The sequence below is a fragment of the Brassica rapa genome, chromosome A02 (assembly GCF_000309985.2).
Source record: "Brassica rapa cultivar Chiifu-401-42 chromosome A02, CAAS_Brap_v3.01, whole genome shotgun sequence".
Lineage (NCBI taxonomy): Eukaryota > Viridiplantae > Streptophyta > Magnoliopsida > Brassicales > Brassicaceae > Brassica > Brassica rapa.
The window spans coordinates 15,318,661-15,334,598 of NC_024796.2; the positions used below are offsets into that span (position 1 = coordinate 15,318,661).

General features: G+C 29.8%; 2 protein-coding genes across 2 annotated transcripts; one reads left to right on the forward strand and one right to left on the reverse strand.

Moving 5' to 3' along the window:
- Window positions 1-5,203: 5,203 nt before the first annotated feature.
- Window positions 5,204-6,286, forward strand: LOC103853212 (phosphatidyl-N-methylethanolamine N-methyltransferase). The gene is made up of 2 exons (XM_009130139.3): window positions 5,204-5,540; window positions 5,807-6,286. Exons 1-2 carry the CDS (start codon window positions 5,296-5,298, stop codon window positions 6,054-6,056), a joined length of 495 nt encoding a protein of 164 aa, XP_009128387.1. The 5' UTR covers window positions 5,204-5,295; the 3' UTR covers window positions 6,057-6,286.
- A 424-nt stretch (window positions 6,287-6,710) lies between these two features.
- Window positions 6,711-8,798, reverse strand: WRKY40 (probable WRKY transcription factor 40). The gene is made up of 4 exons (NM_001301995.1): window positions 8,712-8,798; window positions 7,656-7,991; window positions 7,136-7,252; window positions 6,711-7,043 (listed from the first exon to the last, which is right to left on the reverse strand). The coding sequence occupies exons 1-4, from the start codon at window positions 8,796-8,798 to the stop codon at window positions 6,711-6,713; spliced, it is 873 nt and encodes a 290-aa protein (NP_001288924.1).
- Between the last annotated feature and the right edge of the window lie 7,140 nt (window positions 8,799-15,938).

Consider the following 15,938-nt stretch of genomic DNA (forward strand, 5'->3'; position numbering starts at 1 on the left):
AATGTAAAATGGTAATCTTACATATGTTTAGTGTAGTATTTCCATTTTTTATGTTGTATGTTTACATATTATTTATCATTTTCAAAATTATATATAATGTTTTTTTACAAAATAGTAATGTTACATTATAAAGATAAGCTGTCTTTTTTTTCGTGAAAAATTGTAATCTTACATATGGTTAATGTAGTTTTTCCATTTTTATGTTGTATGTTTGCATATTATTTTTAAAAATAAAAATGTAAAATGGTAACCTTACATATGTTTAATGTAGTATTTCTATTTTTTATGTTGTATGTTTACATATATTTATTATTTTCGAAATTATATATAATGTTTTTTGTTTTTTTATAAAACGGTAATGTTACATTATTGAGATAAGCCGTTTTTTTTAAGTGAAAAATGGTAATCTTACATATGTTTAATGTAGTTTTTCCATTTTTTATGTTGTATGTTTAGATATTATTTATAATTTTTGAAAATTAGTAAAACTATATTTTATGCCACGTGTCATTTTTCGGAATTAGTTTTTTTTTTGCTGATGTGGACGCTCTATGGAGCCTCAAAATATCCCTTTTATTAGTATAGATTATGGAGATAAGCCGTTTTTTTTAAGTGAAAAATGGTAATCTTACATATGTTTAATGTAGTTTTTCCATTTTTTATGTTGTATGTTTAGATATTATTTATAATTTTTGAAAATTAGTAAAACTATATTTTATGCCACGTGTCATTTTTCGGAATTAGTTTTTTTTTTGCTGATGTGGACGCTCTATAGAGCCTCAAAAAATCCCTTTTATTAGTATAGATTTGTTTGAAAAGAGAATTTTAATTGAATTTTGGGATAACTAAGAGAAGAGAGATTAGTTAGTTTGTTAACGAGATTCAAGCAAAGAGAAAAAAAAAGTTGTTAACGAGTTGAGAGGCGAAGTGTTCAAGATCCGCATTGACTGCTTTGGGAGCTATGCATATATTTATTGATTTTGTAATTTTTGCCCCATATCTTTAAAAGAATGCATATCCCACCCCCACTTTTGTAGTCTTGTCTCTACAATGCACATGAAAATATGCATAAGAGAGCAACATTGCTTTCATCACACTTGCCGTTGAGAGAGACATTGTAGCTGTTTGGCAAAATGTGCACGAATCTTAAAGATTGCAATGGATTTTTTTTTTTTACTTCAAGAGATATCAGTATGAAGTTTCACATTTTTCTGAATGCAAATATGAATAAATAGTAATATATGTATGGCAAGTGGCAACATTCTATTTTGAGCTATTTTAGTATGGGTTAGCAGGTTCTTAATATGGTTTTAGAGTAAAGGTTTTTATTTTTAGGCTGTATCTTACTTGTGGATATCTAATTCCAGAAACTTCATGTATGTTAGTCCAATCAAATGGGTGTATTATATTTCACATTAAGAATTGAATGTGAATGATAATAATATAATGTGGTAATATTTTAATTTTGAATTAGTTTATGAATATGAGTTAGGTCTACTTCTACTAGAGAACAACTTATGTGTCATGACAAATATAATGTTTAAGTTCATAAGAAAACAAAAACTATATAGGATAGGATGTCCCATTCCTTTGTGTTATGATAAAGTCGTAAGTGGATGTTTTGTAGGCCTACAGTGCCATGTGCACTCAGATTTTGAATTTTATTTCGTTATACAAGAAAAGAATAGTAACAAAGAGAGTGAGTCAGGTCATGTATAAAAAGAATCTCCACTGACTTTTTTGTTTTGTTGCGCTCTTACAATGTTCAATTTTCATTGAACAATTGCTATCATCCATATTGTTTTCTTTTTAGATATTGGTGAAGGAGGCAGTAGACATGATTCAGTGCTCTTCGTAATTCGATTGAGTCTCTTTTGTCTTTCCTGATCTTTAGCAGTTTAGCTTGTGACCTTTTTGGTATTTGCTTGTTGTATATACATACTATAAAAGGATATTTAGGTTACTATAAGAGAAACCTGTATATAAATTATTGTACATGTATGCAAACTAGTTTATTTCACTGGAAGATTAGATTGATGCTAAACCAATAATTACATGATTGTATCTCAAAACCGGTGAGCCGTTATGACTCCCTGAGCCAAAAGGTCAGAAGGAGTGATTTGTTGGTTCAACTTCTAGATTGCGTTCCACTTGGCATCAAGATCTGCGGCTAACGGGCTTAAGGGTCATAAGATAAGAGTCTCTGAGAGTTCAAAACTTCAAATAGTATGTGAATCTGCAAAAGCCACCAGAACCTGATTTTAGAGAGTAACTAGAATACAATCCGCGTTAAAACGCAGATTATGTTTTTTATTTTGTTTCATTTACAAAATCAACAAAACAGATTTATTGTGTTATATTAATTTATTTGATAAAATGTTTTGTTAGCTGGAGTTATATTTCTTTTGTTTTAAATTTTGTTTAGTCACTTTTATCAATATCGATAACTTTGTATATAAACTAATTTTTATTATATTTAATAGTTGACGCTATATATTGTATAATAATATTAATTTATATTTTTCAACATTAATACATAACAGTTAGTTTTATACAAATTGTTTTTCATAATATATTATAAATCACATATAAACCGGGTTAACATAAACTAAGTGAGAATTCTAAACAATACTACTTATCAGATAATATATATCTTGAAAATTATTTTTACATTATGTTTAATCAATTCAAATCTACTATCACGAAGAAAATAAATTATTTCCAAAATATAGTATGTCTTCGATTACTGTTTTGGTATGTGATTAGATTTTTAAAAATTGTGTTCAAATTAGATAATAACCCAAAATATGCCAGATTCGTAATAATATACACAAAAGTTATATATAACTACACAAAATGTAGCAAGAACCAAGAAGAGTAAACAATTTTTAAAAGTATATTTAAATTTATAATAAGAAGTTATTGCAAGATTTATTAGGTTATTTTAATTTATTTGATCAAATGTTTAGTTAGCTGGAGTTATATTCTTTTGTTTTAATTTTTTAGTCACTTTTATCAATAACGACAACTTTATTTACTCGTATATAAACTTTATTTATTTAATAGTTGATGTTGTATATTGTGTAATATTATAAATTTATAGTTTTCAAGATTATTGCACAACATTTGGTTTTATACAAATTGTTTTCTCATAATATACTATAAATCTAAAATAAAATCTTGCAATAACTTCTTATTATTAATTTAAATATAGAAAAATTGATTAATTTAAATTTTAGTTATCATAAAAATATTAGAAATTTAAATTCATTTTAGTTTTGATTTATAAACGAAAATTAAATATTATATAATTTTAATGATAATAACAACTTAAAATTATTACTTTTCAAAAATATATTTTACAAAGATTTTAAAAAGATTTTGTTGGCAAGAAATATCCATTTCTATTTAAATTCTAAATTAAAAATATCTTATTTATTAAACACATAAATCATGACTTATTACATGTGTGATTTTTTTTAATTTAAGCTAACTCTTAAATGTCACAACTTTAAATAATTCTATCATGTAAGATTATAATTTATGTCAATAATTTTAACATAAATTTTAATATTTTTATTAATGGTTAAATTTTAATTTATACCCCCTTCATAGATGAAACATTTAAACTCTTGCATATCGTATTATATAAAGTTTTGGTCAACTATTATTGGGTTTAATATTTAAAAACTGTTGTCAAAAAAAAAAAATTAAAAACTATACCAAATTGGTGTATTAATCACTATATATAAAGTTTAACATCTCATAAATAGACGAACAATATATATACAAAATAAATATATACATGAACGAAGACATTAAACATGAACACACTTTTATTATCTCTATGCATACTAATGTCATAGCATGATTGACCTACATATGTCAAAAAGATTAATATTTCAACACTATTCTATACGAAGAAAACACACATTTATCAAACTGGTTTATGTTATAGTATATATAATTCCAACAAAATTTAATTTTACTTCATATTTGATATTATTTTCAAAATAAACCTTTAAATTATTATCATTTTTCATAAATATCTTAAATTTATTATTAAAAGATAAAAATTAAACCTCCCAAAACATTTATAAATATATAAGAACTATTTACATAGGTTTATAAACTCAACTTTAACACCTAAATAATAAATGCTAAACAATAATCGCTAAACTCTAAACTCAAATGTTAAGATATCTTTAATTGAGTTTTTTAAATGTTATCCAAGTTGGTGTATTTCAAGCAATTTCTCAAATAGGATCTTACTACAAAATTATTTTTCAAGTACAAAATATTATAGTTTCTTTTTTTAAATATTTTTTGTTGTTTTATTAGTATCCCGAAAAATCATCTCTATTATATAGGTCTAGTTTAATTTAATTTTCATATAAATTTCAAATTTCAGAAATGAAACATAAAATTATGTAAAATAGTATTGTTACATATAATGTTTACAAAATATTTTTTTTACAAAATAAATTTTTTTATGTAAAATAATATTGTTACATAATATTGTCATTTAAATTGGAATATTTTATTATAGAAATAATAAAATCCGCATGGATGTGAGAGTCATGATCTAATTTAAATGACAACTTTTGATCAATAGATAAAATGTATGATAGATTTATCTAAGTACTTAGATTTTTCTCTTTATATCTAAAACTCAACCGATCATATCACATTCTCTGATCAAAATCTAGAGAAACATTTATGTAAAATATATGACATTCTCTGATCAAACAATCATTATAACTGGTTTGGTTTGGTTATTTCATATAATTCGAATAATATCAGATATTTCAGGTAAAATGCCAAGTAATTAGGATGAGTTATTTTGGATAAAATTATTCGTTACTTTAGGATAATTTGGATAGTTTAGATACATTTTGATAATTTGAAGTTTTCATATATTTTCAGATAATTTGCAAATTATAAATATATATATGATTATGTTATATGTATATATAAATAAAAGAATCCGTATTTTCATGTATCTGTTTGTTTCTTTGTTCAGTTATTTTATTTTAGATATAAATATAAAAATTGTTTTAGTATCTGTGGGTTTTGGTTCACTTTCGGTGTTATTTTGGTTCGGTTCCAATTTTTCCGGGTTTAAATTGTATATAAAGAAGGTATGGCTGTGAGAATTTATTGGGCTAAAAACTATTTAAGCCCATTTATAAACCCTATCAGCTGTCTGAACGAAACTCAGATTTTGTCGGGGGAACTCAGCAAAAGACTCAAACGAGCAAAGAAGAATCGGGAGAGAAAGGAAAGTAGGACGTAATGGGGATAGTAGCTGCGATCGGAGTGCTATTGCCATTCCCTTTCTACTGGTGGCTATGGACGAATCCTCAGTCATGGGTCAATCTCTGCGGCCAAGGAAAAGACCCTTCCACGGTTATGGCACGTGTCTCTCACGTGCTCAAGGCTGCCCAACTCCTCTCTCTCTTCTCCGTCGCCTCACTCTCATGGCCTCCTCCTCTCTACTTCTGGCCCCTCATGGCCTTTGGCCAGTTTCTCAACTTCAGGTCCCAATCTCTTGTGTCCTGTTTCTCTCCCATTTTGTTGGATCGAAATCGAATCGAATGTGTAGATATTGATGGAAAGTATGAATCTTTAGTCCACCCATTGGACGCATTTGTGTCTAATCTCTAGTGGGTTTGTTAAAGGTTGTGTCTTTTTCAAGTTTCAGTCATCGTATCTGGTCTGGTCTGGTCTTGTCTCTTATATCGACTGCTTAGATGAAGTTATAGTGTGTTTTCTTAAAAAAAAAAACAAGGTGACATCTTTGCAGGGTATATCAACTGTTAGGTGAAGCTGGAACATATTACGGTGTACGATTCGGGAAGAACATACCTTGGGTTACAGAGTTCCCGTTTGGGGTCATCAGAGATCCACAGTATGTTGGGAGTGTCATGTCTCTGTTGGCTTGCCTCTCTTGGGTTCCATTCCAGTACATTTTCCTCTGGTGTCTCGGTTATGTTTTCATGATGCTAGTCGAGTCAAAGGAGGATTCAAGTGCTCGTGCCAAACCCATCTCCTGATGTCTTGGCATTACACACTAGTTAATAGGGTTTTAACTCCCACGCAAGTCAGGTCTACATTTCTTGTTGTTTTGATTGTTTAATTTTGTAGTTCCACTGACAATGCACCTAGACTTTATACATTTTGTTATCAAAAAGTTATTGGAACAAAAGAATAAGATATGTAATAAACATAAACCAGTAGTGAAAATTTGTAATAAACAAAACCTAAAGCTTTTTTTGTCTGTGGACTCGCTAAGCAATTATTAAGCAAGAATAATACTTATAAAGTTGTTTGGATCCGTTCTGATGAACTCGTTCATGTATAGTAATCATTAAGCAAGAATAATACTTTTGAGGTTGTTACGGTTATCTACTCGTTCATGCAAACAGCGAGTCTCACAAACAACTATCTTATTAGCTGCTTCAGAACATGAATGCATATCCATGGACCAAGAATGTCCAAGAAAGAGAGAATAGTTTGACACTTTGCTGCTTGGTTTCTTATTTAGTTATGTGTTTGCATTTGTTGTCAAACTAGGTATTGGAGATTGCATGAAAACGATTACAATGTTACATTTTCAGTACCCGAAGGGATCATATGATCTACTCTCTCTCTCTCACATATGCCAAGTTCAATCTAAAAAAAAACACTTAACAGAATTTGAAGCTAAGCTACTTGTCGGTTTGATTCTGTTGGTACAATTTCCCGGTAACAGCTGCTGCTAATGCTGCTGTGAAGTTTGGATCTTTTGTCAAGGAAGACGCCATTTGCTCCACCAAAAGTTTCTGAACTTCTGGAAAATCTACTCTTGATGGGCTTGTCACTTTCTTAGTTTCAGTCAGATCAATGGTAGTCACAGGCTCAGCCAAGCTCCTACTTCTGTTGGCAGCACCAGGAGAACGGTTTAGGCCACTGTTTGAATCGATTTGTGATGGCATTGGATGGTTATGTTCACCCTCATAAGTTGCTACCAACACTGATTGATCCTCCACACTTCTTTGAACCTAAAGACAAAACAAACATAAAATCATAATCAGATTAATATGCCTAAACGCAATTTCTATTGATTTTTTTCCTTAATCTTGATTAGTAGTACCTTCTTTTTGACAGAACAGCTTGGAGCACAAGCACATTTGAAGTAAGCTCTTGGAGATGGATTATCTCTAGTCACTTTCTGTCCATACTTCCTCCATTGATACCCATCTTTCACAACCTATAAGCAAGAACTTCTATGATCAATAAACTATATATATTTTTTGAAGTTTCTATACAGAAGCCTGCAATCACTCCTTTAGTTCCTGATCTTGTTCTTGGTGCTTGTCTAAAAGTATGAATGTTGTCTTTACATAAATGACATTTTTTGAAAAAAAACATTGTTTAAGATTACATATGTTTTTAATTTCAATGTGAAATTTATTAATTTTTATGCAATGTGACTATTATATCATGCGTCTATCTTCTATTGATTAAAATGTTATTAGATAAAAAAATAAATGATGTTTTTTCTAAAATATATATATATATATATATAATATACAATATTTTGTTAATTTGTGTGCACAAATAGAAAAAGTTATTTAAAAAAAATGAAATGAGTGATTTTATGAAAAACTTACAAGGGTAGTGTCAGAAGCTTCGGTCTTGTAATAAACCCTTGAGACTTTCTCCTTCACAACAGTCTCTTCTCTTTGCTTCTTACACAGATACTGATCATCCTGATCCGTAGAGCTACTCTCCGATACTCCACCGACCACCGCCGAACTATTTGCGTCATCTCTCGCTGGAGATTTGCGTTTCTTGGGAGGACTGACTTGGTCTCTCTCGGTCTTGTTAACATATTCCATAAGCTGTTCCCTCAATACGTTGTACTTGTCACACATCAAAGTTAGCATCTCTGAGAGCTTCTTGTTCTCAGCATTCATTCGGTTTAATTCATCCACTAAAGCAGTTGTCTGCAAATAATATGTATGTATATTGCATGAATTTAGTAACTAGGTGTATTAACATATCCTTTTTTTTTGTTAAAGTCACTTCTCTAGTTCCTGATCTTGTTCTTTGGTGCTTAGGAATGTTTTTTTTTTTAATAAATGACATTTTTTGAAAAAAATTGTTTAAGACTAACATATCATAAACTTATACGACCTAAAATTTGCTGTTACAATCATATCATGAAGTTACCAGTTTTTGTCAAAATACTAGCAAGTTTTTTTTTCAAGTTTCTAAACTTAAAGTATATCTAAAAATCTTTGTGTGTATACATATATATTTTATTTGTGCCTATGTAAAGATATTTACGTATGCAAAACTATAGATTGTTGCGATCGTATACATGAAAATATATACATGAAAAACGAAAAATAAAAAAATATATATATACATATACATGTGTTCATAAAAATGAAGTTCTAACAGTTCGAAATCGGATTCTGTCTACAAAGTACTTTGAAAAACCAAGGCTAACGGGACTACTTCAACACTGGTTTGCAGCCCATGATGGGCATATTTAGATTGATTCCCACTATTTTTTATTTATGCATTGTACATAAACATTTTACCTTTAGATGATCAATAAATTTAATATTTCGTAAATAAAAAAATACTAACAGTTTTCATGAATATGTGTTTTAAGTGAACTGAAGATGTAAAGAAACAACAATACAAGAGAAGCATACCGTGGAATCTTCTTCAACTCGCATTCGCGTAACTCCAATAGTGAGATCTAAAGAAGTATCGACCAAAGATGATGGGTACTGGTCCATGGATGTTAAGATTGTACGATGAATCTTCTTGACTCTTGAGTATGTATATGTAAGCTTAGAAAGAACGTTGAGAGATTCGTAGTAAGAGTTCGATCTTATTGACTTCTTTTTTTTTCCTTTTCTGGGATTTGTGGAAGAAGGAATGGTTTTAATTCCTATATATATAGAGAAGTATTGATAGGAAACTCGGTGGAAAGAGAGAGCAACATGTGCTCTTTTCATTTTAATGCAATAAACTAATGGTCTTATCATATATTCCTTTTACTTTTAGTCTTTAGACTCTCGACTCGTCTTTCTCGGGTCCACACTCGCACACGTATTTGGTTCAATCCTTTTTTTTTTTTTTCCTCAAGATTTGTTATATTAATTAAAAGACCCAAAGCCAAAATACATAAGTACCCAACACAAGCCACAAAAAACATTGAACTACAAACTGCAAACCTAAACCCAAATACGCTAAACGGGCCCAAAGCCCAAACAACCAAACTCGAGGTCCAAGACCCAAAACGGCTCGGCTACGCAATCATCGAGGAGGCTGAAGGAATGCACGTGTGAAGATCTACGCCATCAGTACGCCACGTGTTTCTCCGCCTCTACCCGATCGTCTCCGCCTCACCGAGCCGCCATGCAAGACCACCAAAACCCTCATTTCACCGGAGCTCATCATACCTTCAAGCCTCCGCCATAACCAGCTTTCTTCTTCACCTTTCTGAACCGATGTCGGAGAGCTCATCGCTCTAGTGAGATCTCATCCGACATCGATCTTCAAACCCTCTACTCTTTCTGGCCGAGAACATCTCCCGCACCCAGAATCTAACATAAAAACCGCTAACCCGAAGCCGGCGACGTAAGGTTGAAGGAACCTTCACCTCCCAGAAGCTTGAGCCGAAGACGGCGGAGTTAAAGGAACTTCCGCCTCTCGGCGACTAAAACCGGCGGCGGCGGAGCTGCCGTAGCCTCCACCTCCTGGAAACGAAACTAACCACTGCGATCTCCTTCACCATACCCTCGACTCTGGCGACCGCGTCTTCCCTCCAGAAACCAGAGACTCCAACGATGGAGGCTGTCCAGAGCTCGGACAAGGCGGAAAACCAGGGAGGAAGTGAAGAGAACCAAGACCGATAGCTTGCCAACGAAAAAGAAGGGCTCCGGCGACGGCACGCACGCTCACGCGCCGGCCGCTCGCCGGACCCTAGATCTACTATCTCTCTCTACTTTCTCTCTCTCAACGTCAACAACAGACTTTTTGTATTTGGTTCAATCCTTATTACCACCATTTGTGTAATATCTAATTATCTATTGCTCTTTTTCTTTGCAAACATCTATGTTCTTTTTTTTTGTATAGTTGGTTGACATTCTTTTTTTCTAACAAACATATTGCATATGATTGGTTCTGCTATCTACTATATAGAATTATAAGATTATTTCCACGTTTTCCTTTGAGATGTTATTATTTTCTTACGTTTCATAATTATCAATGACCAAACTGAAACTAACCCTCCCAAAAGAATCATATTAATATTGCAACAATTTAAACATTTACTATATCAAATCGTAATTGAAAGCATAGTAGGAGAATTCGAATTCTAATCTCTAAGAACATCTCCAAAAAGACTCTCTATTATAGAGTTTTGCAAACTCTATATTTGAAGTTTCAAGGTGTTCTTCTCCAAAAAGAAAACTTCAAATTTAACTTCAAAACTATTTGTAATTTACACTATGCTCTTTATATTTGTCATAATTAATATAAATTCATAAAACTTTATAGATAACTAGCACATATATAAAAATACTATAGTACAAGAAAAAACTACAAGAAAAATAGCACTTTATTACATAAAATTATTTTATTAATGCTCCATTTTCGGTTATACAAAATTTGTTTGGACAATATTTTAGAAGTTTCGGAGAAAATTTACTAGATTATTAGTGTTGATGTAATATTTAAATTTGTATAACAATTATGTCTTCATGTATATATCTTCTTAAAAAAATTATTAAGTTTCTTTTGTAATATTCTTTTTGTCTAAATCTAGTTTTAAAATATTATAAATCTTATTTTGATTTTTTTTAAAAACTTTTATATGTAAAATTTTAATTTATAAAAATAAATTTGAAATATTTAAAATATACAGAAGTTTTAAAGATTAAAACCATGAATGAAAAATACTTAAGAATCATAAATGTAATGTATAATTAATTATAAGGATCAAGATGCAAATAAAAAGATGAAATTTCATATTTGAAGTTTCACTTCCTAAAACTCTAAATTTAAAGTTTTGAAGTTCCTTTTTGGAGAGCCAAAAACTCTATATTTGAAATTATAGAGTTTCTTTTGAAGATGCTCTAAACCCGGATGGCAATTATTTTTGAACTACTAAACCACCTTGTATTTGTAACTATAAACAGTTATTTCTGTGAACTATATATATTGAAGATTGAACCCTTTATATATACAACACAAACTATGATATTATTCGCGCAACTAAAACGCTGATTCGTAGAATAAATTTGTTTGTAATGCATCATTCTATTGAATTCCTTAAAATATTTACCAGTTAGCAAGAAAACGTTTTAAAATCATTTTCACAAATTCTATTTTTGGAATGAAACAAAAGAATACATTCTCTGTAAAATATATTCTTTTTATTTCCTATTATAAATGTTCATGAATAAATGGAATAAGGGCTAGTTTCAGTTTTTATTCCATTTTGTCCATCATTCCATTTTTTTTTATATTCTAAAATTTCATTCATTTTTATCTCGTACATTCCATTTAATAACAACCAGATACAACCATGTTTCGTGAAGGCAGGGACTTGGCGGTTTTATTTTTTACTAGTTGGTTTTGCTGTATAAAGGATACAAACTATTTACATTATATGTTTCTGGAAGATAAGAACTTGACGTTTTTATTGGTTAGTTGGTTTAATTATCATGTACTCCCTCCGTTTTTTTTATATATGACGTTTTAGAGAAATTTTTTTGTTCCAAATTATTTGACGTTTTCAATTTTCTATGTAAAATTTATTACTAATTAATACTAGATGACCAATGATATTATAGTTTCTATTTTATTATTGGTTAAATTGTGGTTAGGTAAACAATTAATGATGTTTTTGTTTAGAAATTAAATGTTTCTTAATCTATGTGCACAATCCTAAAGCGTCATATATAAAAAAACAGAGGGAATAATTAATAAGTCTACGCTTTTTTGAATCTAGAAATCATGATCGTTTCAGTTATTTATGAACCAAGCATACAAAGCCAGCGAAGATGTAAAATTTTAAAACTTTGATTTATTTCAATGAAAATAAAAGAACAAAGAAATGATAACCTGGTAAAACACTGGACATTCTGTGGTTGAAGTGTATGTGTTGATGTTATTATACTCCTGATTCGAATTTCAAAACATGGTAGAAGAAACGTTAGCTGGTTCCGAAATAAAAGAGATTATGGTCTAAAATCCAAACTCTTCTTAGTTAGTAAAAAAATTGGTTTAGCTATGCTAACACTGTAACATGTTTCTTAACATTTACACCAGAAAAAACAAAAAAAAAACTTTGTAACATGTTATTGACCAAGAAAACATAGTAAGATCTGTTTTTCAACCAGCAAAAAAAACAGTCAACACGAATTCTTAAACAAACTTAAAGCAACAATTCTTAAACAACGTTAAAGCGTGATTCGACACATTTGCTAATATTAATTTTCTAAAAACATGTGCTATTATTTTGTCATGTAATTTAACTAGTTGACCTAAACATTAGACAACAGTTATAATGTCTTTAAAGATAACTAAATACATAAAGTAATGGGTACCAGCGAGTACCCAAACCTATGTATTACATAAAGTAAGACATTGGAGTTAGACCATCTCCTACCCAAACCTATTTTTTTCTTTATAATTTCACAAAAATATAGTAATTTTATTATATGGTAAGTTTTGTTCCAATAGTTTACTCTATAACAGAGTTACTGGGATTTCACCTTTTCACTCTATATTTGAAGTGAAAAGGTGAATTTCTCTATTTTTTCTTTTATAATAGAGTAACTCTGTTATAAAATAAACCACTGGAGCAAAACTTACTCTATAATAGAGTTACTCTGTTTTCTTGGGAATTATAGATGAAAAATAGAGTTACTCTATTTTCACTCCAATGGGTACTCTATGTGTCACTCTATAATAGAGTGAAAAATAGATTTACTCCAAATATAAAGTAACTTATTTATTTTTTGTTCATCACTCTATTTTTTACACTAAAATAGAGTACTATTGGAGCAAACTTCAACTCTATTATAAAGTTATTCTATTTTAGAATAAAAAAATAAAGTAAACTATTAGAGATGGTCTAAGGATATTCCAACTCAATTTCATCTTTTTTTCTAAAATAGAATAAAGATGAACATGGAGCAAGAAATGCTCTAATCCAACTACATTTATTATATTTATGGAGTAATTTATTTTTAATTTGTTTATTATTTTATTATAAAAAGATAAATGAAATAGGATTAGAGTATTTTTATTCTACAATGGAAGAAAAAAAAATAGAAATTTCTCTGACAACAGTATTATAGAGTGTGCGGAACGTGGTTTATATGTTTCTAGTGCGAGTCACTATTAACAATTGGAGATTCTTCTGACGTAGTAGAATTATTTAATTATGTAAACGTGTGCCTTTCTTCATTTCTTCGGTCAAAGTCAAGCCGACGCGGCTTTTCAAAAACAATTGGACAAATTGACGACTAACTTTATCAAATCTTAGTTTCCTTCTTCCTAAGTTTTCATTTATTAAATCTTTTTTTTTTTGAAAATTGGCTTTCAAAATTTATTAAATCTTATGATTCACGAATATCAAATTATAACATATTTACACGTAAGATTAGAAAACCGAAAACATATATTGACATGAAGCATATCCACTATCTCACCTAGAAACTTGACTAAGCTATAGAGGTGGGATCACCGTGGAGCGATCATTTTGGAATTTCTCCAGCATTACAGTGTACATTTTGGTCCTTGATTTTCTTCTTTTTTATTCCTTTCACATATCCACGTAAAAATGTTAATTAAGAAAAACAAAAATCTCACACATTGTAGAACTCATATCTGACTGAATTTTTGCCATTTAAAGAACCAATTTTTAAAAATTTCATTTAACTATAGTTTTAAACTTTTTCGACATTATAGTGTTTTCTTATAACTAGAGTGGCTGAGCCTGAATAATTCTCCAACATATTAATATCAACGAATGTTTAATTCTGAATTTTCTAAGTGAAGCGTTAGACATTATATCATGTCTTCTAGCCAAGCAATAACCACTTAATTCTTAAAAGAAGTCAAATCCATAGTTGATAGATTTATGAATTATCTTCTTTTTTTTTGAACACCGATTTATGAATTATCTAAAATTTTCCTTTTACAACTAGACTACTAGTGTTATCTTTAATTTAGTACATTTTATAACCCAAATTTATTAATAATAATTAATCCGTATGAGTCATCATGACACGAGGCCACGCGATGAAATCTTTATACTCCCTCTTTTTCTAAATATAGAATGTTTAGAATAATTTTTATGTTCCAATATGTAGGATGTTCTCATATTTCTAGGTAGCTTTAAATTTATCAAAAACTATGTAACCAATCAAATTTAATAGTTCTATTTTGTAATTGGTTGAATAATTTTAAATTTAAAATTTTAATGATACTTTTTAGATAATATGTAACTCTCTTAATAAATGTGTTTACCTAAAAAATCTTATATTTAGAAACAGAGGGAGTATAATATAACCGACGAGAAATTTACTAACTATACATACAAGTACAGCTAATATCATGGGAAATATTTATCTGCGAAGTGTCTAACTACGAACTACTAGTTGAGAAAAATGACAACCCCCATTTACCACTGACATATATATAACAACCTGCAAAATAAAAAAAGTCATCTAGGAAACTTTGTACCTAAAAGAAAAGATTGTACCTAAGTCGTATAGCGATCTATATTTAGAACTAGTCGTCCACAATATCTCTCTCTACACAATCATACAATCCAGTGAAACAATAATTAAGTTTCCGTCCTAATCAGTAGAACCGAACTATCTTTAGTTTATAAAATATATATGAGCAGCTTGTTTTGTTTTAGAACGTAAATGAGCTCTTATTGTATTCCAGAAATCTCTAACCTGTAAACCCTATAAAATACTACATTAACTACAAATTTTTAATCATAATAGACGGTTAGATTCGTCGTATATAGAAACTAACTAACCAACCTATTTCAATTCCTTTCTTTATATAGAAACTATTTTAAGACATTAGCCATTAGAGATTCATTTATTTAACTGTTTCAGCAAGTGCTACGAATCTTAGATAAGATTGAAAAAAGATTCCAGTACTTTTTCGAACGGTTAAATAAACGAATTTCTATTGGCTAATATTGTAAAGAAAAACTATGTTTGCTAATAGTTTCCTATATAAAGAAACAAATTAAAATAGATTGGTTAGTTAGTTTCTATATACTAGTAACAACACTCAACTAACAATTTGGACATAAACCAGAATTGCTTCTTTTTTGCAAAGCATAAAAATGCATAACATGAAATCCTTTCGAACTATTTGTTAGTTATATTTAGTGCAAACACTATGTATGTTTGTGAACGGATTAGGATGTCCAAGAAAGAAATCTGGCCGACCATAAAATAATCGAAACTGTTGAGACATTAAAAAAAAAAAGAAGGTCGGTGATGAGATATTGGACGTCACTGGTGATGATGAAAGTCATCAAAATAAAAATACAAGTGGACAAAACTAGGACTATTCTCGTCCAGACAGAACATAACAGAAGCAGCGAGGTTACAAAAGCACAATTCCTTTCCTGTCTTTTAAAGACTTTGACCGTTGACCACGTTGACTTGGAAACCCCTTACGGCTTACGCACGGGTGGAGTGGTTTGGTTTAGTTCATAACTTCATTCCTTCCCTCCTATCTTCTTCTTATTTTTACTTAACAAATCGCCATCCAAGTTTATTTGTAAATTGCATGATTTAAAGTGTAAAAGATTGTGTATTTGACAAAAAAAAAAAAAAAAAAAGTGTAAAAGATTGTGAAAATTAAGGTATCAAATCCGTACGCCT